This window comes from Larus michahellis, chromosome 4 (genome assembly GCF_964199755.1).
Source record: "Larus michahellis chromosome 4, bLarMic1.1, whole genome shotgun sequence".
Taxonomy (NCBI): Eukaryota; Metazoa; Chordata; class Aves; order Charadriiformes; family Laridae; genus Larus; species Larus michahellis.
In genome coordinates this window covers 21901851-21926701 of record NC_133899.1, presented here as the reverse complement: position 1 = coordinate 21926701, position 24851 = coordinate 21901851, and the positions used below count along the sequence as shown (strand labels likewise).

The following is a 24851-nucleotide window of genomic DNA, read 5'->3' as shown; positions in this document are numbered from 1 at the left end:
GTAGAGAGACACTTCCTTAGGTCAATCATAACCCAAGATTTCATTTAGTAGTAGAAAGGAACAAGGAGACCCTCACTGTACAAGCAGAGTGAGGATTACCTCCTTGCCTCTCCCATACATCACTCCACATTGATTTGTCTGCTATACTTTCTTGTCTAATCACAAAGCTCGTTCCTACAAGAAAGTCACCAGCAAAGGCCAACAGTCAGCCAGCTTCACTTCAATATATTCATTAAAGACATAGAAAAAAGGGAGTAAGCGTTGAAGATAACAATGCCAGCACGCCTCCACTGCAGGGCTCTACTGCTGACCACCCTCTGTACTAAGAGATGATCGCTTACTTTTAACCTCTGCTCCCCATCTTAACCATATTTCCATTCAAGAACCTTCTCACTTGTTGTTGCTAACAAAAAGCCTTTGTAACTGCCTTCCTCCTGTGAATCCTGTTCAAACCTTCTGTCTACATGCCCTCAGGTTCCCTCAAAAAACCTCCAATAGGTCTGGGTCTTTCCCTTCCCATCCCAACTCCTCCCAGGCACAGGCATCCATCCCAGGCACCCGCCTGCTGTGTTTCTCAGAGCAGCTCTGCGCGGATTTCAGACCTGATTTTATTTCCCTCATTTGCCTATGAAGACCATTTGCATCATATTATACATTTTCCAGTCCTTGGGGAAAGAAGTGGCTTCAAATGAGTCTGTAAGCAGCAGTTACCTTTTCCACCCTTGCATCCCCGTGATTTGTTACTAACGGAGCCCTTATGCTCCCCGAGGGCTGCCCTTTAGCAAGAGCCAGTCCCAGCACATGCCAAGAGATACCAGGCATCTACGCTTCAATTTGGGGGTAGGAACAGCAGAATGCAAAGCAGTATCAGGCCTCGAAAAGCAGATGGGAAAGGATGTGGCAGCTGGGACACAAGGAGAGAGCACCCCTCAACCTACTCACCCTGTGCTTACTCTGCTCCCTGGCCTTCCCCATCTCAACACAGAGGTCTGCCCCCTGCAAGGATGCAGGTATTTACGAGTAACAGGCATACCTCCCCCCATTACAGCAAAAAGACCAGTACATGCCAGAGGCCACAGGCAGCTGGGCATGACTGCTGACACGCAGCTCTTTCTCCCCTCCCTTTGCCTTCTTCCCTTCACGCCTGACCTGTTCTCTGCCTCTCCAAATGGGCTGCAGCTTCCTTGGGAAGCAGAGGTCATGCTGACTGCGGGTTGGCTGTGACCAGCCAAAACAAGGTTGGCAGATATGATCTGCATCCCACCCTTAATCCAGAGAGTCGAGATGGAGCGATAGCCACAGCCTGCACATAAACATTTGATACTGCCAGCTAAAACCAGAAGAGGCCTGCAGAGGCTCAGGACAAGGAGAACCTTAGCCCCTCCGCATCCCCATGCCTCCAGGACTCCTCCACCCCAGCTGCACCTTTTACATTGCTCTACCAAGAGCATCTAACCCCAACCCCAACCACTAAAGGCTCGAGCAGACTCTTGGAGGCTCTTCTGAAAGGGCTCGTGACAGAGAGCCAAGCCCATGGAAGTCCTTCAGTCAAGTTTAGATCAAGCCACTTTAGCCCTTTGAATGCAGTTAAAAACACACTTAAACTTGGTGTGGTTAAGAAGCAGCTTTCTGCCTGAGGAAGTTTATTCCAAGGCAGAACCTCTGCAAAATCTCTTTGCACAGACTCTTCGCAGCCTGACAGCTCCAAAAACCAAACCCACTCTGCCTAGCTCTGCTGCCCTGACTGCAGAGCTGGCTGACTGGGTGTCAGGCTCCAGCAAGAGCACTATCCTTACTTTCCAGTGGATGTATCTAGTTCTTGGTCACATTCACTCTATTCCAGGGACGAAAATAGAGAGAAAGCAAATTTATTTTTATATCTACTCTAAGAGGAAAATACCCTCTCCTCTTTTGTTGAAGAAAGCCAGCCCAGGTCAGAGCTCCGGACTCAAGACAGAGCTTTTTAGTCATGCTAGGAATAAATCAGGAAGTTAACATCTCTTTCCCTTCCCAGAGACTTATTTACCTTATACAGTGTGTTTCGAATGATTTCGATGTTCATTTCATCCAGGTCCTGTTCATATATGCAGTCTTGGAAGAAAGCAGCTGAAACAGAGCCACAGAGTTAACATTGCCCTAACCAGCCCCATGCCCAGCATTTTCCAGAGTCCTCAACAATACCACATAGAAGCACACCCTACATTGAGCTTGTCCCTCCTAGGCCTGGTCCTTATCTTCAGCAGCCACCAAACTGCCACGACTCAAAACCTCAGGCTCCACCACGGTTCCCCAGGCCATAATAACTTTGGGGGCTCTCACACCAGCCTATTCTCAGCAGAAATTCTCAGCTCTAGCCCCCAGCATCAGCGCCAGAGCAGCCTGTATTTAAAAATAAGCAAAACCCAAACTGTTCCCAGACACAGGCGCTCCGAGGTGACAAGACAGCTTCTGAGTTGCTTGCTACAGCATGGCAGCAGCGCTTGAGCATCTGTGAGACAGCAGCTAGCGAGTCCTGAGGAAGCTGGTGCTTCTCCCTCCTTCTCCAACATCTGAGTTGGATTAAGGAGGCATGGGGAGGCCACAGCTCCTACAGGCCATGGCACTCCATGGTTGGAGATAGGAGCTGTTTCTCCTGGTCAGGTCTATCAGCCCCGTTTTCCACTTTTTCCGAGGCCTTTTATTTCTCCAGATGGAGGTAAGCAACAGGAGACGAGTCCTTTTTGATAGGATGCTCAGCCCTATGTACTTTGCCAGAGTACCTCTGGGAGGGAATTTTGAGAAGTTGTTGCCACCGAAAGAACACAGATTTCAGACCTCACACAGGGTACTTGCAAGCTGCAGGTAAAGATGAGTCTTGTACATCTAGTGTAATGTAAAGCTGTTGCACCACTCACTTGTTTGCAATCACACAAGAAAACCCATTGACTTTTATGACTTTTTCAGCTCTCACTCAGCAACCGACTTTGCTGGATTTGCTACATAGAGAAATATGATCTTTCTCAGCTTATGCAGCCCAGCTGCAGGTAAAGGACGCTGCGCTCGTACTGAGAACTTACCGGTGCTCTGCTTTGTGCAACAAACCAGGTATGACGCAAGCTCACACCTCTGGTGTGCACCACTTATAGCACGAGCTCCCTGGCATGGAAAGCAGCCACGCTGTGGGTCTAGAGAGTCCTGAACTGGGGTTAAGCCCCACAGAGGTTTCTTTGCAACAGCAGAGACCAATGCCACGTAGCTGGAGGAGCACTGCTCCCTACGGTTGGCAAAAATGAAAATGGAGTGTGCCAGGACTGGTTTTCATTGCAGGACTCACTGGCTAGCCTCGATAGCTAAGCAGTGGCTACTTCAGAGTAGCAGAGGAATGAGGACACAGCTATTTCAGTTCTTGGCCCTCCAATATCCCAAATTAGGCTAACAGCAAGTCTTATTTTGCCCTGCTAACCTATGAAAGCCATTTGGGGTTAGGCATTCCTACCAAGCCACGTAGCTACTCAAGTACTTTTAGGAGATAGAGCTGCTGTTTCTTTGCGTGTGGTCACTGGAAGGAGTGCAAGTTAAACAACTGGAGCCTGCGTGCCTGCTTGTTTAGGCAACACAGCTACTCCCCACGTTCTCCTGCCGAAGAAATGCCACACTAGGTGGTACACAGCCTCAAGGGCATGGCCGGGACAAAGGTCTGAAGAAGAACTCAGCCTAGCAATGGCAGAAGCAGGCAAAGCTCACTCATATGGGCATTTTCACTCCATATACAGCTGGAAGCTTTAAGGTCTCTGAGAGTTGGTATCTTTGAAATGCTCGGTTCTTTCTGTCTTATTCCCAAAGTGGGAAGGTTCCCACTTACTGGAGGATTTTCTTCCCACACATCATCATCCCTACAGCAGGCTCAGCTGCATGCAGAGCCTTGGCTCTCCTGCTGCTGTGTTGCCTTACCTTGCAACCCAGATCTCAAGACATGGTCTCCCTCCTTTGCTGGGCTCTAGCTGGCAAGTCATTTTTCCATAACAACTACTTCACTTGCCCCCTTACTAGACAGAGCATTTGCAAAAGCACTTTTGGTTCCAAAAACAACTATTTCTATCAATGACAATATGATGATTTAGAGCGTTTTGTTCTTTCTAGCAACCCCAAAAGCATGATTAATCACTGACTCAGGCGTATGTCATTACTTTTTTGCCCACAGATGCTAACCTAGAAAGTCTCCTGTGACTACCTCTCCTACTACTGCAAGAAGACAACCATATTTTCTTCAGAACCACTTCCTGCACCTTTTATCTTTAAAGAACATATCCGTCTGACTGTTCATAAGACATTTGGTTTCAGTGTCACCGGTCTCCTGGTCAAGGCTTGTAGACAGTATAACCCAGGACAGGATCCTGCTATGCAATCAGCTTAAAAAAAGCTTTTGGATATTGCTTTTTTTTTTCCCCGCTGTTGTTCATCGGGGTTTTTTTTTTGGTATATAAAGAGCTTCCCTTGATCTAGAGCTAATTTTATCAATGCTAGAACAAGATTGGGCATGTGCAGATCTCTATATCTACAAAAATCGCCTACAAGAAATTGCTTAATGGTCCAACTACAAGCGTTGGAAATTAAATGACTAATTCCAGCAGAGGATCTTCATTAAGGAAGCACACGTGCCATGAGTCCCATGACAATTATTAAAAAGATCACATTGTCTAAGACCTCTCAAACTTGCTCCTTCCTCCCTAGTTTCAGGCCACAATTGCCAGAAGAGCTGTTAAACGGACATACCTGGCAGATCAGATCTAATTGCACCTGAACTGTCACGACAGCTCAAAGCCTGACTCGCACAAACCAAATTCCCCAGTGATCTCCACTACCAGTGTGCTGGTTTGGACATTTAGTGAAGCATACAGAGAGCCAGCTGGTCCTCCAGACAAAAAGCTGGCAAAGGACAGGCACAAACCTGAACCCAAGCCCAGCCACCACAGGCAGCGTGGCCACAGCTGTGCATTACCCACCACTTTGTCTTCCTAGAGCACAATTTAGACTTGGTGGGAGCTAGTTAAACTGGGGGAGAAAGGGACATCTGCTCCACACACAGCTGAGAGGTATTTTGAAAGGCTTCACTCACCCAGGGGGGTGTCCACCAGGATTGCATTGTAGAGTTCCGCAGGTGTCTGAGCAATGTTCACGGCTTCCATCTGCTCAAAACTTCCCAGAGGATGACACTTGGGCACCAGTTCAGAGATGGAACGTTGGTGCAGGGTCCCAGTGATCAGCAGAATGACGTTGTCAATCATGTAACTGTACCTGGAGGCATGCAACAGGAAGCTTGTCACAATACAAATAATACAAAAACCGGCACCTGGCACCAGATGGGCACACATCTTCAGTCCCTGTAAACACCTCCAGAAAGACGCACCCTTCCCACAAAGAACCAGTCACTTCCTTAATGTCTCCTTATCACGTCAGCCTAGCAAAAGGGAGTCAAGCATAGTCTCAGGCTGTGACTTATGCTACAGCTCAACCACACCATGTGGGCATCTCCTACCTACCACTGAAGAGTCTTAGATTGGAAGGGATTTCTGGAGGTCTCCAGCCCTATGTCCTGCTCCAAGCATGGCCAGCTGAGGCTGCTCAAGGCAGATGAACTCTGAATTATTTGCAAGGATGCATATCTCACAGCCCCCCTGGGGCTCTGCTCCAGCGTTTGACCGCACTCACAACAAAGTCTTTTCCGAACAGCTACTCAGGATTTCCCTCGTGGCCATTTCTCTACTGTCTCTCATCTTAACACCACAAACCTCCAAGAGGAGCTTGGCTTCAGCTTCCCCACACCCTCCCACAGGAGGGAACAGTTAACTTTCCAGCATTCCCACCGCTCTCTTCACATTGCCATGCTCTGTAGAGAGCACATGCAAAAGCGTGCGTGGTAGGACACCAGGAAAGGGGAATCTGCAGATAGCCTGACTTGAGCTCAGCTTCATTGCCATCAGCACTGCTCCATTTTGCCAAGAGTACAGAGAAAGGGTCACGTTTCCGCAGCCCTGCTCCCTTCCAAAAACAACAGGGTTGGGAGCTTTGGCACGACCTTCACAAAAACTGCACACAAGCTTTTTCACACCTCTGTCATCAAAAGCTACGCACTCTTTTGCATTAGCCCATGTTAGGATGTCCCTAAACAAGTCCCCAGCTTAAGTGACACAGGATTAGCAAATTCAGTCTTTGGCACTGCAGTAATGGGATGTTCAGTCTGGAACCACAGCACTCAGCACAAGTTCCACCAACACAAGCCCTTTGTGGTCCTTTTCTCCAGTACGTCCATGTTTCTCTTGCAATGAGGAGCCCAGAACCGGGCACAGTACTGTAGGTGAGGCCTCACCAGCGCTGAGCAGCAGGAGAGGATCGCTTCCCAGTCCAGCCAGAGACACAGCTGGCCTGAAGACTGGGAATACAAGAAAGGCCTTCTTCAAGTAGAAGGTCCAAGCAAGGGATCAAGGCATCATGTAAATGCAAGGAGCTGAGAGGAAAAGCGTCCCCAGCAAGAACAGGAGTGGTGCCCTAGGCACCTTCACCACGAGTTGAGTCACAAGCCAAGTCACAAGCCAACAAAGCTGAAAACCTGAAAAACATCAAGCGAGATGAGGGTTGGGTTTTTTTTCAGTCAGCAGAAGATGCCTTTGCAATGTCCCTCACCAGCACAGGGAAGGGGCACAGATGATTTTACGCTCCCTCCCTCTCACTGCTAGAGCTCTAACTCTAAAAAGTCAGATGATGGAAAAGAGCTGAAGAAGGTCCTCCTTGGCAAGAGCCACTGCAAAACAAACGGGATCAGGCCTGAACTAGAACAGCAGAAGGATCTGCGCACATCCGGAGTTGGAGCGCTGTTGAGGTTCAGGCTTCCCACGTGTACTTGGGTACTGAAGAAAGGGGACTTAAGGCCAGCACACCGGGACTGGGGCAAGGGCAGAAACGGAAAGGACCTGCACATGTTTATCACAGAATCATAGTTTGTCAGGCATTAGGATGCTGCCGGTCTTTATATTTCTGAGCTAACAAGGAGGACATAGTGCAGCCCTGTTTCCCTTTGAACCACATCAAAGGCAGGTAAGCAGAGCCAGTTAAAAGCAGATTTCAGTAGTTTTTATTAGACAGGCTTACTGCCCCTCAAATACACTCAAAGGGCACGTCCATGAACAAATCCACACCTTAGTTCCTCAAACAGGTGCTGCTTATTTCTCCACACTACAGGGCTGGGTAACACACCTCCTGGCCCATTATTTTTGCAGAGAGCCTTTCTGAGTCTGCAGCCTACCTTTCCAGGGACGTTCAATCTAGAACCACGGCAATCAGCACAAGCTTCATGTACTAGGAAACCTCCTTTTGCCCTTTAATCCATCAAGTCATTATCCTGCCTTCTGTTTGTGCAGCTCTCACCATGGAGATGATTCCAATCTCCAGGACAGCAAGAAGGGCCTGTTTATGAGAACTGAGAGTAAGTCCCTTGCAGTAAGCAGCTGGTTCCTGGTAAACACAAGCATCTGCACCCTCACACAGGTGCATCTCCATGAGGTGTGCCAGACCAAGGATACAGCAGATCATTTCCCAGCTCCACCATCTGCCCTCAAACATGCAAGTTTGCTTAGTGCAACACGGTGGCTTTCAGGAAAGACCATAGGCAGGATTACTCTCATCAAAGCAAGGCAAGAACATAAGACCAGACCAAATTTGTTTCTTCAACTCAGTCTACACTGAAGGAACAGCCAAGGAAACACAGTCATTGCACACCTCTTTCCTATTCCCAGCTCACCACGGATCTTGCTCTCTGCAAGATATTTGCAGCTTGCCAGGAGCCCAGCCAAAGTCAACCGTACAAGAGGAACTGAGGGAAAGTGCCTGGAGCCCTTTTTGTTCGCAGGTCTTCATCAGAGCAGCTTAGCTCCTGGCTTACTGGAGTCACACTGAGCTCACCCATAATCAGCATGAAAGCCACAGCCACGTTTGGGGAGAGCAGCTCAAGCCTGACCCTCTTCACGCGGTGGTCCCTGTCTTTAATCCAGCTGCCTTTTGCTGCCAGAGCGCAAAGCATGGCTCTCCCCATTTCATTTATACCCCTTAACTTGCTTGCTTCCTCATCCTTCAGGGAAGCCTGGGGAAATGCACAATCTATAGACCAAATGCCAAGGCCTCTAAGGACACCCAGCAGCAGCTTTTTGAAAGAGTACCTATTGAGACTACATAAATCTTGCTGTCAGAGGATTCATCCCTGCAGGAGGAGGCGTTACCACATGCAAGGCAGAGGGGAAATTTCTTAATTCAAATTTCCACCGTGACAGCATTTCAAACCTTTAAGATAACAAGAGAGCTGGAGCAGGACAAAGGTCTTCTTGTGCCTGCCAAGGGCCGGCAGACACCAGCACCACTACCTAATCTTTCCTGATAGCTCCCGTTTCTTTCCAGCAAGGCCGGACCACACTAATTCACATTCAGTCCCTGCTTCATCCCAGCAAAACCAGTCACAGCTTAGTCAATCATGACTATGAGGCAAGTCCTCTAGTGCCAGGGCAGCTGGAAACGTCCCTTTTCATCTCTGGAAGGGGCAACGCTTGCTTTCCTGTGCCAGGTCCCAACACGAATGCATCTGCCTCCATTAGCACAGCTGTACTAAGACCGTAGCAGAGGTGCCGGCTAAGCTGGCATTTCCTCCCAGGCCCAACAGATTAGATTTATTATGGTGGCAGCAGTTTTCCTAGGGATCTCTGACTACTTGTTTAATAGAGCGGCTTTTGTCATCATCCTCCCTATCTCCTGTTCGGTTCTGACTGGCTTCAAACGTTCCAGCTTTCACGGTTAATGCATGCTCAGACCCCTCCAAGAGCATTTTAACCTTCACTAGCTCTTGGTGCAGCTAATACAATGACCAGACTATGGAACACATCAGAAAACGAGAGGAGATGGTCACCCGCAACACCATGAAGTCTTACCGCAGCCCACTTGGCGTGGAAAAGAGTTTGGGACGTAGGATGGTCAGGTGGGACACTGGAGACAGGTAGAAGGTCTGACGAGCCTCTGCACTAGCTCACTGGGAACACTCAGTAGGAGTTCAGAGGAGAAACCACTACATGGAGGCTCTACACAAGCTATAGCCAGTGACAGGGGGTGGCAGGCCTTTAATTAAGTGTTAAACCAGCATCTGATCTCAAGGCCCCAACCTTGCCTCCACAAAGACTGTAGCAAACCCCTCGTGGGCAAGAACGTGTTTTACACTCCTGCTTCAAGCCGTATCTGCCCACAGAGAGATGGGCACAAAAAGAGTGCGCGTTCAGCCAGAGTTTCAGGTGCGCAGCTACGCCCTGCCTCGCTCTTCCTGTCACCCACTGAACAGAGGTGTGGTATATTCCAGAAATTCACATTCACAGAAATACAATTGCAGTTGATACTGAGAAGCGTCAGTAATGTCTCACAGAACAGGAGAATTTCTTATTAAGAGACAGGAAAGAGTCGGCAAGCATAGAAATATCACCCACAGGAGACAAACGTCAGCTTACGGCTTCCTGAAGTCCAAGACAACCAGGGCCAGTATCTTCGCCCCTCCAGCAACAACCAGTTCAGCACAATACACTGGGCAACGCTCACATAACGAGAACAAAGCCAGGCTAGAATATGCCTAGAGAAGCCCAACGGTGTGTGTGGTGGGGAAATGTTTCTTCCAGCAGCAGCAGGTCAGAGAAATCATTCCCACTGCTGGTTTTGGGAGGTAGTCTCAGATAGGCACAAAGGAGATCTCACCAAGAAAATAGGAGAGACAGGCCCCAGAAGCTAAATTTTGGGATAGTCATCTGTGGATAACTACCAAGCAGAATCCAGGAGGAAGAAATCACACATGCAAGAGCCATGTACAGGTACTTTGACAATCATAGAATGGTTTAGGTTGGAAAGGACCTTAAAAGATCACCTAGTTCCACCCCCTGCCCTGGGCAGGGACACCTCCCACCACACCACATTTCTCCAAGCCCCGTCCAGCCTGGCCTTGAATACCTCCAGGGATGGGGCAGCCACAGCTGCTCTGGGCAACCTGGGCCAGGGGCTCACCACCCTCACAGCAAACAATTTCTTCCCAGTATCTCATCTAAATCTCCCCTCTTCCAGTTTGAAGCCATCACCCCTCATCCTATCACTCCATGCCCTTGTAAAAAGTCCCTCCCCAGCTTTCTTGTAGGCCCCCTTCAGATGCTGGAAAGCTGCTACAAGGTCTCCCCGGAGCCTTCTCTTCTCCAGGCGGAACCCCCCCAGCTCTCTCAGCCTGTCCTCCCAGCAGAGGGGCTCCAGCCCTCAGAGCATACAATGTATGTCTTCCTCCTTTTGGAGTTACTTAAGTACAGCCACAGATAAATGAGATACGCAAGAAAGATTGCAATGGGAAGGCCTTTTTAGCAGGGGAGCAGAGCACAATGCATAAAAGCTCATCACATGGGGAGTTTACAACTTGGCCTGGAGACATTCAGGCATGGCCCGGCAAGGCAGCGACCCCAAGACAGTTAGGGCTTCTCCCTCCCCCATTTACTAATCTAATCTAATCATAAAGAGTCATTGTCCTATGGCAGATAGGTTGGGTTTTTATTGCTTTCTGCTCCAGGATACTAAAGAAACCGTAAACAATACTGCAAGTGGTCACAAAGCATGACTAATGACGGAACATTGCATGACCTGCGTTTCTCAGGGATCCTCTGAAAGCCTTGCCAAACTGTAGCTTAACAGCTGCTCTGCGAGGGGCCGTGAGGACAGCAGAGGCAAGCAGCAGCAGGCTGATGCACAACTGCAGAGCAAGGAAAAACCGGGCTGCGGCTCAGAGTTATTGCTGGGATGGGTTAAGGTATTGCATTGCTCAGGCAACTTTAATGCTTTCCAAAACCAGCATTAGACTTTAACACAGACTAATGCTAGCAAGGCAAAAGTCACTATGCGATCACATTGGGCAGTTACTCAGATTACTGTAGAAGCATGTGTTTATTTTGGGATGAAAAAGGGAAATCTCCAGCGGGATCAGAGCAGTGCTCTGAACTCGGCATGAATTCTAGAGACAGCTTTAAATGATGATGAAGTTGTTTTGACTATAGTCACTTTAGCATCTAGTGCTTCCCTTGAGCAGCTCATCCAGTTCATGTATTCACAGGCTGGGGGGGGGAAGTAACCTAAGGAAAAAGTTTCGGGCTGGTTGTACTGCTGCATCCTTGGGTTTGTGGATAATACACAGACCCTTCTCTATATCCCACCAAGTTTGAGACCTGAGCAAATATGCTGGGACGCAGAGCTACTTGTCACACCTCTCTCAAGCTCCGAATGTAAGCAGTCATGGGGGAAAGCAACGCACAGACTTCAAAGCACCAAAGAGCAGTAGCTGATGCTAAGAATAGTGCTGACAGCCGAGATGCTTGTATCTGGAGTGTCATTTTAAGTAAATAACTGCACAGCTGTCCTGAACCGGAAAGGAGAGGGATACTGCACATCCGGAAGACCTCAGTGCCTCACTGAGGCTTGTTCAAGTAACAGACAGTGGATGAACTGAGTCAAATCCTTAAATCAGTTTCTCGGCTCAGACTAGAACATGTCAGACCAACAGCTTCTGGCCAGGAGCAGTTTTATCCTCCCTCTGCTGCTGAAGCTCAGGCAGTCCAGGGAACAGCAAGAACAGATGCAGCATGCGATGGTCTCTGCTCAAAGCGTGCTCATCTCTTCCAATCTTTGCACGCTGCCTTTCCTACAGTCACACCAATAAAAACCACACCTAAGTGGTAGGTTCGTGAACCTGCCAAAGAGAAAGCCAAGAATTTCATGGTTGCCACCACAAACCAAGGGCACTCAGCCAATAAGTGGGTACCCTGCTAAACTTAGATCGACAAGACCATTTCACAGAGTTATAACTTCACAGTACTACAGATGCTGTGGCAGCCTTTCAAATCCAAGTATCCAGGAATGTTCTCAGCATCAATCTATATTTAGCTGTATCTCCATGTGATTTTTACCATCTTCTAGTGAGTCTAGGTCTCTTGGGATACTGACCTCAGTTTTCCAGTGGCATCATCCGGTAACTTATAAGCAGTCATACAGCATTAGCTGCACTAAAGGCTAGCAAGAAAAAAAAACCTAGATGAAGTACTCTTAATTTGGAGGCTTTGTGAATATAACATTGTTTTCTAGATGTGTACAAAACCGCTTGAAACACCAGGGAATGTCTTGAACACCTTGCAGCCTTGTTGCAAGAGTCTCTGGTTGCTTAAACTTAGTGCCTCAAAGCTTGAGAAACACAAGGCTGGTACACAAGGCTGAGTCCTGGCACTCTGCTGAGCAGACTTCAGCACTAAATACATTTTAAATATTGACCAGAAACATCTAATCATGCTGCTTTCACATAAACCAGCTGCAAAAGCCAAACTTATATATACTGTTTTCTTACCTTCCTTACATGCAAAGCACTAAAAAAAAAAAAATAACCAACCAAAACCCACATTCCAAGGACAAAAAAAGAAGATTAAAGACTGCACTGTGCAAACTCACTGTTCCCAAAACTGACTGAAGTAGCAAAGAAAAATGAGTGAGTTTAAGGGCCTAAACACCCTTACCTGATTCTCCGTGAATGTGTGGTCTGGGTTCAGACAACATGCAGAACATTACTGTGCATACAGACCTGCTGCCAGCAGAATACAATAAAAATCATCATCCCAGTTGACATACAGTAAACCACGTGGGGTAGATGCAAGATTTTGCTTGACCTCTAAATATTGCAGTACTTTGCGGTATTTACACAAATCTCTGTATAAGTATTTGCTAGACTTCAGCACACAGAAGAGATGTGGAAAAGGGGACTAGTACACAAGATGTCCCCAAAAAGCGTTCAGAAGCAGTGCCTTTGCCCCCCAGGGCTTCTCTGGGCTGAACCTGCCAGCCTAGAGCACTGGGTGAGGCAAATCAATGGAAAGGTAAAAGGAAAAATGCAGGCTGCTAAGGTCCAGCACCAGAAGACCCTGAGAATGGTTTCAATCAAGGGATGAAGCACGTTACACGGAACAGAACTGATCAGTGAACCCTAATCCAACCGAAGGCACTGCGCACAGGTTGTCTTCTGGAAAAGTTGCAACCACACATAAATCGATTGGAGGAGCACTGATAACCTCCTAACACACTCCCTCCCTGTTTTATTTCTCGAACAGAAATGCTCTTCAGCCTGTAGAGGGAAAGATTGCGAGAAGGAACATGAGGGAAGTACAAGGACTGTTCTTGTGAGCTGCAGAATCACCAGAGGCGTTCAGCTTTAAACAAAGCCCAGGAAGATAGTGAAGTCCACACGCTGCCTCTGGATGAAACAGCATCAGCTTGGATGGGGATGTTATCCAGGGCGAAGCATTCTCACCTGGTTACCCACAGCTTGCATGCCTGAACCCCCTTCTCAGGGCTGCAGAGTTTCATTAAAGATTTCTCTATGTTAGTGAAACACGGGCTCACATCTGGAGCTCCTCACCTGCTTTTTCCTACATCTTTACTGCCACCAATAACATTTTGCTAGCTCTTCCGATCATCACCGTGGCTCACTCTGTTTGCGTTTGCTAGGCACCATGCTAACGCCTTCCAAGCAACAAACAGCACCGGTCAGCAGGAGGTGAGTTATACTGTACCAGTTCAAATCCACTGGCAAAATGAAGTGTCTTCCAGGCACTAGACGTCTGGGGAAAAACGCATCCCCTCAACATAACACACAGTGAAATCCACCTTTCAAAGACTCCCTTTCCAATGAGGGCACCTGCATTCACACCCTTTTGAAAGACGACTTCCACGTGACCACTGAGGCATGCAACCCAGTCCATCTTCAGAGACACTGGTTCTGGGAAACTGGTATGAGATCTGTGTCCTTTGGGTACGCAGGAGAAGAGATGCAGTTCTGATGCTGCTACCCACAGGATGCAGGTCTGTGATCATTTCCAGACCATTAGCTACATGCCCTCTTATTTTGAATGTTGCATAATCCCTCCAAGAACTTGGCTTATCAGTTCAACTTTGCACTCCCTGCAAACAGGGAAGCTGTTTGTCAGAAACCTGTGCTTCTCTGCCAAAACCGTCTCTGCCAGAAAAGGCTCGTAAACCTTTACTGTAGTGGCTGGCAATCCTGCAGTAAATTTTCACTTCCCAATCCCACCGCCACCAAAGAGTCAACGACTAATTGAAAATAGTATAGCGCAGTTTTAAGCACAGCAGCATGTTGCATTCACCCAAATAAACTGCAAGTGTCAGTAACAAAGCATTTGGAGTTTTTTCTTCTGCAAGAAAGGACTTCAAAAGGATGTAGTCATATTCCGTAACCTCTGCAGTTGTGCCAGGATGCACACTCCAGTATATTTAGAATAAAGACAGGCAACTTCCTACTCCAGAGAAGAGGATTACTGCTCTTCAGCTCAAGTAGCAATTGAAACAATTTGACTCCAGAGAAACTGCTGCAAGATTAAGCTTGAACTCAAAGTCATGCAGCAGAAACTAGATCTATCCAGTGCAGGGGAGAGGCAGAGCAGGACTGGGTCAGGGAGAAGGTAACAGAGGGAAGTGTCAGCTAAGAAGAGGCATGCGCAAGGGGAAAAGGTACATGCAGTCTCATCAAAAACACATCTTGTGACCACAAAAACATACTCGAAGCCAAGTTCCCAGCTGCATCCTCAGGGCAACAAAGAACCCAGTTCTCAGCCCTAGCAGACTGGTAGGGTAAAGACAAAAGACAACCTAGTCTGTCCTCTGATGATGGGCTTGAGCACAGGTTTGGAAATGTGTTTAGACCCATCTCCACCCAAGACCTCACTCCTACAGCGGACTCAGTTTCCACACAGTTACAGCAGCTCCCTCTTGAGCACAAGCTCAAACCCTTCTCTGCCCATCAGCTTGCTGCAAGGGCTCAAGGGACAAGGCTGCTGTGAAACCAGACTTCCCAGAGCAGGGAAGACTGCGCTGAAGCGAGGGCAAAGCCACCCCCTTTTTTTTTCCCCCCACTCCTGGAAAAATACTAAAGCTGACAATCTGATGAGGCTACAGCAGGCTAGAGTGAGGAGTGATACCACGATAAAGAATCCTATCTAAACTGTATACAGGAACAGTTGAAGGAAGGAGACAGGACATGGCACCGTGTCAGGCTAACACAAAGAACAAAGCCTTTACAGAAAGGCAGGGCAGAACATCACTGAGAAGAACCTAAAACCCACTTCCATCCCACAAGTCAATATGTGCTTGTTGAATTCAGGAAGTGGGTTTTGCTGTTTCAAGTACACTTAATACCTGTTTGTTGCTGCCCTACAGAACATCGCTGCATTCCCTCAGCCAAACAGTCAATTGTTTGTGTTGGAGCAGAGATGTTAGCAGCCAACTTGTGCCTATCAGTCAGAACCTACTACGGGCGGATGAAAAACAGAAGGAAGCACCAGCAGTCTTCCAGCGAGGAGCTGCCTAGCAAGAGGCAGAGCTAGCAGGTGTTTTACAGAGACCATGGCAGGCTCAGCAAGTTGAGCTTTTGCTTGCCACGATATGCAGTGGCAAAGGCCGCCAGCTACAGCCACCACTTGAAAGAAAAAAAAAAAAAAAACACAAAACAAAAGGGAAATCGGCCAACTTCCTCAATATTTTGGTACTAACAACGCAACACTTGCCACAGAGGAGTTCCTGGAGAGGACTGCAGCCAGGAAAGAATCAGCATGGTGCCAGGAGAGGAGCACGACAGGACAAAAAAAAAAAATAAAAAAAAAAAATCAGTGGCAGCAAGTGACTTAGGGAACAAAGACCATGCTTTGTGGTTGCGGCTTAGCTGTGCTCTTGGGCCAGTTTTGTTCATGTGCTTTTAAACACTGTTCTCTCCCCTAAGCTTAGGAGAGGAGTCAACTCCTGCCCACCTCCCTAGGTGACCGTCCTTACCTGTGGCACGGTGTGCACCTGGGGACAGGCAGCCACGGGGCTGGAGTGCCACCTTCCGGCAAGTCACAGGCAGCGCTGTCTCATTTCCCTGGAGCCGTGCAAGGAGAGCACACCAGGGGCACACATCCTCCTGGTGCTCCTCCTCCTTCCTGTGGCCTCACCACGTTCACGGGCCACTTAGAAGAGGCAAGAGAAACCACAAAGCATAATCCCACGCAGGCTTTTGGCAGGTTGGCTCTGGAGCCATCAGAGGAGACAGGGACTACAGCTGCTCCCAAGACAAGACGGTTCCCCAGATCTTCTCAGCAATGTGCCCTGGGTCAAGATCTGAGCACCCTCCAAAAACAAGCAACTCTGGAGAACACAACAGTCACCTGTGGATCAACTCAAAAGCACCCCAAAGTCTAGTAGGACATTCATGAAGGAGAAAGCCCGACTGTTTTTTTAAGTGCTTGATCCATCATCTCCTGGCAGGTACACCCTGGCCACTCTCAGTGAAATGGTACCCAAGGGTTTAACTGGCCTCAGTGGGCCTGTCTTGTGTGAGGTTATCCAGTATTTCTAAGAAGGCCAAAGAAATATTAGTACGTAGAAAGGCATCCAGCAGCAGTGAGTTTCAGAGCTGAACTGGACATGCTACAAAACATTTCCTTCCATTTTAAGTCAGACACACCTCCTACAATCCCACTCGATTTTAAAAATCTCTGTTTACAACCCAGTGCCTCTCTCAAGGGAGCCCCAGTGAACTCAAGCTTTCCTCCTGCAGAAGCCAGCCCTGCTCAAATTTTCCATATCTTTCTACCATTTTTTATTTCAATTCAGCCTGTACAGTTTTAGCACATGGACACATTCAGTTGAGTACAATTTCTTCTTCTGACCACCTGGTGCCTCGCTTGCCCTGAGCTGTCTACCAGGAGCAATCGTTACCATTTCCTGCTCAAGTTTCATTAACTACCCTAAAAGAAAGGAGTGAGAAATAGCCATGTTCAAAAAGGCAAAGAGAGATCACCCCATAATGCCTGTGTGCCCAGCCAGAGTGGAAGATCAAGGGGCTTGTCCCAGCGTCGCTCAGGGTAGGCAGGATGACACAGTACCTCTGTGTGCACAGACACAACATCCCCAGCATGCCAACATCCTTTGGCCAAACATCTCTGTGATGCTGCCCACACACAAGCCTGGGTTAGCTGAAGGCTACTGGCACAAGTACACACTACCAGCACGTAGCTACATGGTAGCTACCAGCCATGAAGGCTACTGGCACAAGTACACGTTACTAGCCTCCAAACAGAGCTGTTCTGCACTCCAGCTATTTGGGACATGCGTGGGAAGCTTCACATTGTCAGCAGGACAATAATCCCTGAAACTTCTGCCTCCTACACCAAACCAAGACCTACTACAACCCACAGGACAGTTTCACAGAATGGAATCATAGAATCACAGGGTCGTTTTGGTTGGAAGAGACCTTAAAGATCACCAAGTCCAACCGTTAACCTAGCACTGCCAAGTTACCACTAACCCGTGTCCCTCAGCACCACATCTACATGTCTTTTAAACACCTCTAGGGATGGTGACTCAACCACCTCCCTGGGCAGCCTGTTCCAGTGCTTGATAAGCCTTTCAGTGAAGCAAATTTTCCTAATATCCCTGATTTTTTTTCAGGGAACAAAACACAGCCTGAAAGGCAGCCCAAGAAATCTACCCTCTTTTCTACCAGCCCAGTCACTAAATACAGGACATATTCAACAGAAGATATTAAGACCCACTGGGTAAAACCAGCACCCTCTCCAGACTCGTGTTTCACTGTCCTCATTCTTCTGTGTTAACTCATCTGCCGTGTCATTAGAAGTCTGCTTCCACAAAAGGCTCCACAAGAGAGTGGAGACACTTCATGTACCAAAATGCCTTTTCTCCCACTTCATCTTCTGTCTGCCTTCCTCTAGGCAGCACTGCAGACAGTGGCATTAAAGCAAACCTTGTGGGCAAAAAGGGAAAGAGATGAGAGTGAAGACAACTCAAGGAAGACACATCCTGTGCTGAACGGGACCAATATATTCGAGATGAGGTTACGCAGTAGGTAAGAGATACAGATATCTGCACAGAATTGTGTTTTGCTATAGAGAACTCATCAAAATCAGAGAGACAGAAGCAGGACAAGATCAAAGTTAAATCAAGTTGAGGGCAAAAAAACAGTTTCAAAGCTAAGTCATTCAAACAGTCTCCAGATTACATGAGATGTTTAAGGTCTTCTGCACAACTCAAGCTGGACGTAGACACTGGATAAAAGTCAACAGGACTGGTGTAACAGGAAACTGGATTTCCACAGCTATTTGCAGCCTTCCTACGAAGTCATGCAGTGTGTAATGAGGGCAGGCATGGCCTGAGACCTTGCAGTTCATCTTTTCCATGCACTGGTTTTCAAAGCAGGACAGTTAGGAAACAGCAAAGTTTTAAAGTCTGCAAGATACTCACGTGTCCTCCCCAGACTACTGCCTTTAAACAGATACAACACAGGCTAAAAGAAGAGACCAGTAGGGATTACTGTGTTACTTCCATAAAGCTAGACATTTCCACAAACCTGTAGAGCAGCAAAGGAAAAGCATCAGTGGAAGACAAGCTACCTAATATTGCCAGGCTCAAACAGTACTGACACCTTTACAGCAAATTAAAGATGGGTGAAGAGGTGTTTTGAAAAGTTGGAGAAAATAGAAGAGATTGCTCCACACAACTAAGATGACGAGCTAGAAACTGCTTCATCCCATTGCAAACACTGCTGCAAAACGGGGGCTTAGTAATGTCTTGCTGGTGACTTGCCATGTCTTGTTCCATATCAGGAGGCAAATATGAAAACTCCATGAATTTTAGTGTCAGGCATATAAAACCACTCAGAAAATAGGAAAAGCTTAAAAGACAGGAAGCTTTAGCACAGCGACCCATAAAATAACAGATATGAGCCACTGAGCTAGAAAAATGAGATAGTGTTACTGTCCAGACATAGAACAGACAGAACAGGAAAGAATGTGTCAGAGACACAGGTCTTTAATCAATATTTCCACATGCAGGAGATGCCACAGACAGGCCAAAATTTAAAAATCTTTGAATAGACCACAAAGTCCTTTCCATATCAGCCTGTATCATTCAAAAAAGAAATCTCTAGGTGACAAGGAAGATAACGCACACACAAGTGCCAAAAATGCAAGATTAAACACACTTGCCAGAGTGCCTGCAATGAGCCCAAGCTCACTATATCAAATAAATTAATACTGATATATTAACTACCCTACTTGAGAACAGAGTACAACCTTCTTCTCAGAGATCTAAGTTAAAAGTCATGCCCTACTGAACCAGTAATTCGCTGGTTAGGAAAGACCACTCTCCTTGCTGGTTAAGAAAGCTCACTAGCTGTGCAGTTTGCAAGCCAAACTAGAGCTTAAAGGAACGTAGCAATTTCATTTTATTACTGATTAAGACAAGAGCAACACACAGGGAAGCAGAGGGTTGTGAAAAACCGCTAGGAAAAGATACTTGCATGAACGCTGTGCTATTTCCAGCTTTTCACATCAGCTGAACCTGCTGTGGGAGTGCACACGCCTCATGTCTTTTCATGCGCTGACAGAGACGTGCTGAGGCTGCTGCAGCCCTGTCTTTCCCCTGATGCATATTCTGGGCCTTCCCTTCCCCTAGTGCTGGTGTTTGTCAGGTCCCCTTGAGCTAGCTCAGAAAAACAAATCAGTCAAAGATTAACCCCAAAAGCTGTTCAATTTTTGGGCAGCTCAATATCGTGAACCAGCTTGTGATGGGGTGAGAGGAAGGGCTACAGCTCCTGGAGTGGGATGGCAGGATCACAGAAGCCCTGACAAAGGCTGATAGCCCTTGGTGGGGCAGAACTAGCAGCCAACTGTCATGCACATGCATGGCATGTGTATGTTTTGCAGCAGGATCACATTTTAAAAAGCCCAGGAACATTTAACACAAGGGACAAGGGTAAATGACAGCTCTAATAGAGACTGAGCCAATTCTGCAATGGAAGGCAGCTAAACAGCTGTGCCAGTGAAGCACGCACACCCTGGTGATAGACTTTAAGAAGTCAGAATGCATTTTAGAAGGTAGAATCCCTCACTAAGCAAGAGCAAAGGGCTGTGAAAACGTTACAAGACCCCCTGAAACCAGACACAGAGAGTCCAGAGTGAAGCCTTTAATAACACAGTGATACTGTGCTGCTGGTTTGAGACCTCCAAGGTACAACCAAAACAGTTTCATTTCAGAAGCTGCAGAAAACATAGCAGCTGCAAGGCTGAGTGTGGAAAGTTGGTCTGAGAGCCCTCAAGTCTGGAAGAACACCAAAAAGTTTCAAACGCTGTTCACAAGCGGCTGGTACTCACGTGATGAAGTCCAGAAAACTTGCTAGGGGCTCATACGCATGGTTCCTCATGTGACGAAACTCCACCACCATCTTCTCCTTCAACTTGTCGTCTATGACGGAGACCGTGAGTGGGGAGGCTTCATTGGCCAGGAAGTTCCCATAGTCTGTGCTCTGGAGGTGCAGTTTCAAGTCTGAAAAAGAAAGAATAATTCCACTCTACAGGGTTTGTGTTGGGTTTGGGTGTTGGGGTTTTTTGAGCATACCCAAGAGAGCTGTGGCTCAGCACTTCTCTAGGCATTCTCTTCTCTGAAAGATCACCTAGACAAAACCCACATGTTAAGACATATGTTTATATTTGTGCTTAGTTTTATCACAGACAATCCAAAGGCAGTAAAACATCAGTGTTTCACCATACCAGCCTTGCCCCATCTTAAAGAGGAAACTGTGACACTACCTGTGCAACACACCTGTGTCAGCTGTCATCTGTGCTCGATCAAGATGGAAGGTTACTGATTTTCTAGGAAGTATTTGCTAGAAATTTAGGGGAAAAAAAATAAAGAAACAACTTAAGCACTTCCTCTAGCCAAAAGGGCTCTGGTTGCAGGCTTCTCTGAAGCAATCAGGACCAAGAACCTATCTGCACCCACAAGCAAGTTTCCTCAGACACTAGCGATGTGGAGGCGTCTGAAAAGTTTTCAAAGCCAGAGACACAAACAGCAACCTTGGAATTATAAAGCAGCTCGGCATTACATCATCAAGTTAGTCCAACTAATTGCACTGGTAAAGAAGAGTCAGAGGCAGAGAGGGGCTGGTGGAGAGGAAGGCCATTTAAATCAGTCTCTTATGGTAGGCAACCCCTGCCCAGGATGGGGGAACATGCTCAGAAGCCTTCCCCTCCTCCAGTTTCAAGTAGAGGAAACCTCCATTTCCTCCGTTACCCTTGCTGCAGGTCAGGTGCCCAACCAAGCTGCAGCCCTGGCCAACAAGCAACCACAACATGCTGAGCTCTGTCAAGATAAAACCTCTGCTTGAGCCAAAAGCATTTAAGTGTCTCTATGGAAAAACTGAATCCAGAACTGAGGAACGTCATATAATCCTGCTCTTCAAAACTCTACTAGTTACATTGGTACACAATGTTCATCTCCCTTCAGCTTCACCTCAGAGGGCCAGTTAGGCAAGCACCCTCCCAGGGATTCAAGACCTTTATAGGGAAAGGAAAGTAGCTGGAAGAGTTTAGTCAAACCAGATGTGAACACACTGTCCAGAGACAACAAAACAAAGACATTTCTCTCTGGTTTCTCTGGAGCAGGAGCACCGAGGCTGCCTTTCCCTTCCACTGAACCATATGAATCCTCAGCATTATGGCACAAGCATCCACAAACCGAGGTCAGAGCAAGGACTCAGCCCAGCTTGAGGAGTTTGATCTTTTGACATCACACCCAGCCACAGGCACAAGCTGGAGAGCTTCCTCGTACTGACCTCATACTCTACAGAGTGACACTGTCCTCAGCCCGAGGGGTGGAAGGGTCAAAGGGCTTTCAAGCTGACTTTAACTCTTCTGGGTATTTCCAAGGGGGTCTAGCAAAGATGGTTTTGACCCAGCACTTTTTAGTTATGAAGATGTTACCACTGCTAAGTCTCATAGGAAACAGATGGTGGTTATGGGGCAGGGGAAGGCCAGAGACTTAAATAGCACTCAGTTTCTGTCATGCTTCTCAGTAAGAGGAGAGTTTGGTGGTACTCTTACTTTTAGTAAGGAATCCTGGATGCAGCAGAGAGCTACTGCCCAACAACATGCCCTGTGGCTGAAGTAAAGCAGAAACTTAACCTAGATCTCTGTTCCCCAGACTATGCTGCAGCTAAACAGCTGTGTTTTACTCTACCAACACATCACCAACTTCTGCTCACACTTTTGAAGTGGGAAAGCATGGTCCAGATAACTCAAGACAATGGAGTTTTCAACGTGGCCCTTGTCAAACACTGGATCATGCCGAAACTCAGAATGCCCCTCACCTCCACACAGCCTGCAAAGGATTGTTATTGATGGTAATCACTTCCTATACCCTGCAAAAAACCCAGCTCACAGGCAGCACCATGCATGCAAAGAGTTTTGCAATTGTTTGATGTTTGAAAGCCAAGCTACAGTTATAGAAGGGAAATCTACTGGAATTAGGTCTTAACAAGTTTCAGTCCCTCTTTTGAAAGCTCCTGGATGATGAGCTTTGGAGTCTGAGTGGAAATTAAGTCCCATTGTCAGGTCAGGGCTTTACTAGTTTGCTTTTAGCAGAGTCTAGAGAAAGCATGGAGCAAAATTCAGCAGGATATGAGAGAAAGGGTCCTCGTAAGAGTACTGCACCCATAAAATCAGACTGCAAGGGAAAGCACAGGGGACTGCAGTAGCTACCATCCATACACCTCCTACTTTCAGCTCTCTGTACAGAGCTGTAATGAAAACCAAGCCTGCCCAAAAAGGCATGTGATGTTGTTTTGCAGCTATACAGGACCTTGGAGAGGAAGCAGGTTTTGCATGTCCTACCACATCTCACTTCAGTAGGGAAGCTTCCAAAGCTTTCAACTTGTTTCCTTGACTCCAACTTTGCTATGGCAAAACCACCAGTTCCTTTTGGTATTATTGTGACCTGCAACTACGCTCATACTTTTGAGGCTGCAAGAAGCCACCTTGCTATCAGATCACTTGATGCTTAATAACCGTGACACAAAAAGTAGACTTTGCTGTACCATTCACTTCCAGGAGGTCAGAGCTGCATCGCATTTAGACCAGAGCCACACAAGTTGCACATCGTGCCTCGCAGCCTCTCCCATGAGCTGCTTGGCCAGAGCATTTTGTCCTGCTCGATGAGGGGGTTGCCCCCCCAACTCCACAGCACAAGAGCCAGCACAACATTATGTTGCAACTGGAATGAGGGCCATGTTTATATAACACTTGGAATTAATTTTTACAGAGAAGGCCAGACACAAATTTGCAAGAACTAAACTCTTCTGAATCTCTTAGCATCCAAGCAGACAGAACAGAACATATTTTCCAGAAATTGGACCAGATTTATAAACCCTGACTCAATGTATCCCACGGCATACCAGTGCGTTACACGAGCCTGTCCTCCTCCAGCCGCTGGGCCAGTCACCAAGCCTCAGCCAAGGGGCTTTGGGAGTTTTTAATAGGACTATTCACATGTCAGGCTACTCAGATAAGAATGGACTAATCCCGTGGTTTCACAAATCCCCTGCCAGAAGAGCTGTCCCAGTAGCACGGTGACTAACTAGTGGACCCACTGCTGAGCAAGCCCCAAGCTCTCCAAAGGCTCAAGTTCCTATTTCCTAACACAAGTTCAGACCGAACTGGATTCGGTCTCTGGCAGCGACGGCAGCACCTTGGCAGGGGCGGCTGCCAGAGATCTCACACGCTGCATGTCGACGAGACGCCAGCTGCAAGTCTTCCGCCATGCCTCTTCCCCAGCTGCCTGCAGAAAGGGAGAGAGACCTGCACCTAGAGCCCAGCCGCTCCCGATGAGCTCCTCCAGATGCTGACTAATAGCAGCACACGGCCTCAACCCAGCAATTGCTTTTGAGGGGTACGTTTGCCTGTTTCGGCATTTTTCCAAGTGGTTCACACACTTGAAGAAACAGACTGAGCCAGCATTTGGCAAGGGAGCACTTGAATTACCACAACACTTTTGTGCTGTCTCCGCCCCCGCAAAAGCTGGTAAATTATGGCCAGGTCACAGTTCCCAGAAAGCTGCCTCATGCAGGAACACAACAGCTTGTCAGAACAACAGCCTTTTTCTGCTGAGTATTCAAGTAGGATAGTGCTCAAGACTACCGTGACATGTACTTACAGCAACATCCTTTCAGCTCTTGGATGGGGCCCTCTGGTTTTGATGCAGTTGGCTGAAGCTTAACTCAACACACCACTGTGCCAGCACCACACCTTGACATTTCAGATGACATTTTCTTGAGGGACTTCAGATCCACAGTAAAACTACTGTCCTCTCCTGCCAGTTTGCTTTGTCAAATCGAGCCATTACTCAGTCTTTCAGATATCCGTCAGTCCTCAAAGCCTGTCCTGTAAGTCCTACTCAGACAGAGTGATCCATGGTCCCACCAGCTCACGGTTCCACCCCTTCCCTCTTCAGCATCCTCCTGTAACTGCATCGCAGAGCTCTGAATCAAGTTAAGGGCTCAAGCACTTCTAGGCAAGGACTGATTTGTCTTCCCACACACAGGCATGGAATCAGCTTTTGCAACTTCCGAGCTGAACCGATGTTTTCACACAATTATCTGCTGTAACCCTGACATCTCACTCCAAAGCACCCAGGGCCATCACTGCATATATAAAAATTAAAATATCATTTGCCATCTCCCAGGCCTGAGGCAGTAAAGTAGCTGTGGGATTACACAGCAGTCTGTGGATCAGCTACATCGCCCACATCTCCCTTCAGAAGACTGCAGTCATTACCATTCAGCTTGCTCCTGTCTGTTTATAGCCGCCTCAGACACTCGTGAAGCTCGTTCTCTGAAATCTCACCAAAAAAGCACCCAGAGACCCCTCATTCCCTGCAGAATTTAAGAC

General features: G+C 47.5%; 1 protein-coding gene across 1 annotated transcript in view; it reads right to left on the bottom strand.

Annotated features, from left to right (window-relative positions):
* ATP6V0D1 (ATPase H+ transporting V0 subunit d1) overlaps positions 1-24851 on the bottom strand; it is a 37237-nt gene that overhangs the window by 5531 nt on the left and 6855 nt on the right. The window contains exons 2-4 of the mRNA XM_074583328.1: positions 20283-20454; positions 5096-5274; positions 2027-2106 (exon numbers count right to left, since the gene is read on the bottom strand). Coding sequence (XP_074439429.1) covers positions 2027-2106; positions 5096-5274; positions 20283-20454 — 431 coding nt within the window. The remainder of the gene's footprint in view (positions 1-2026; positions 2107-5095; positions 5275-20282; positions 20455-24851) is intronic.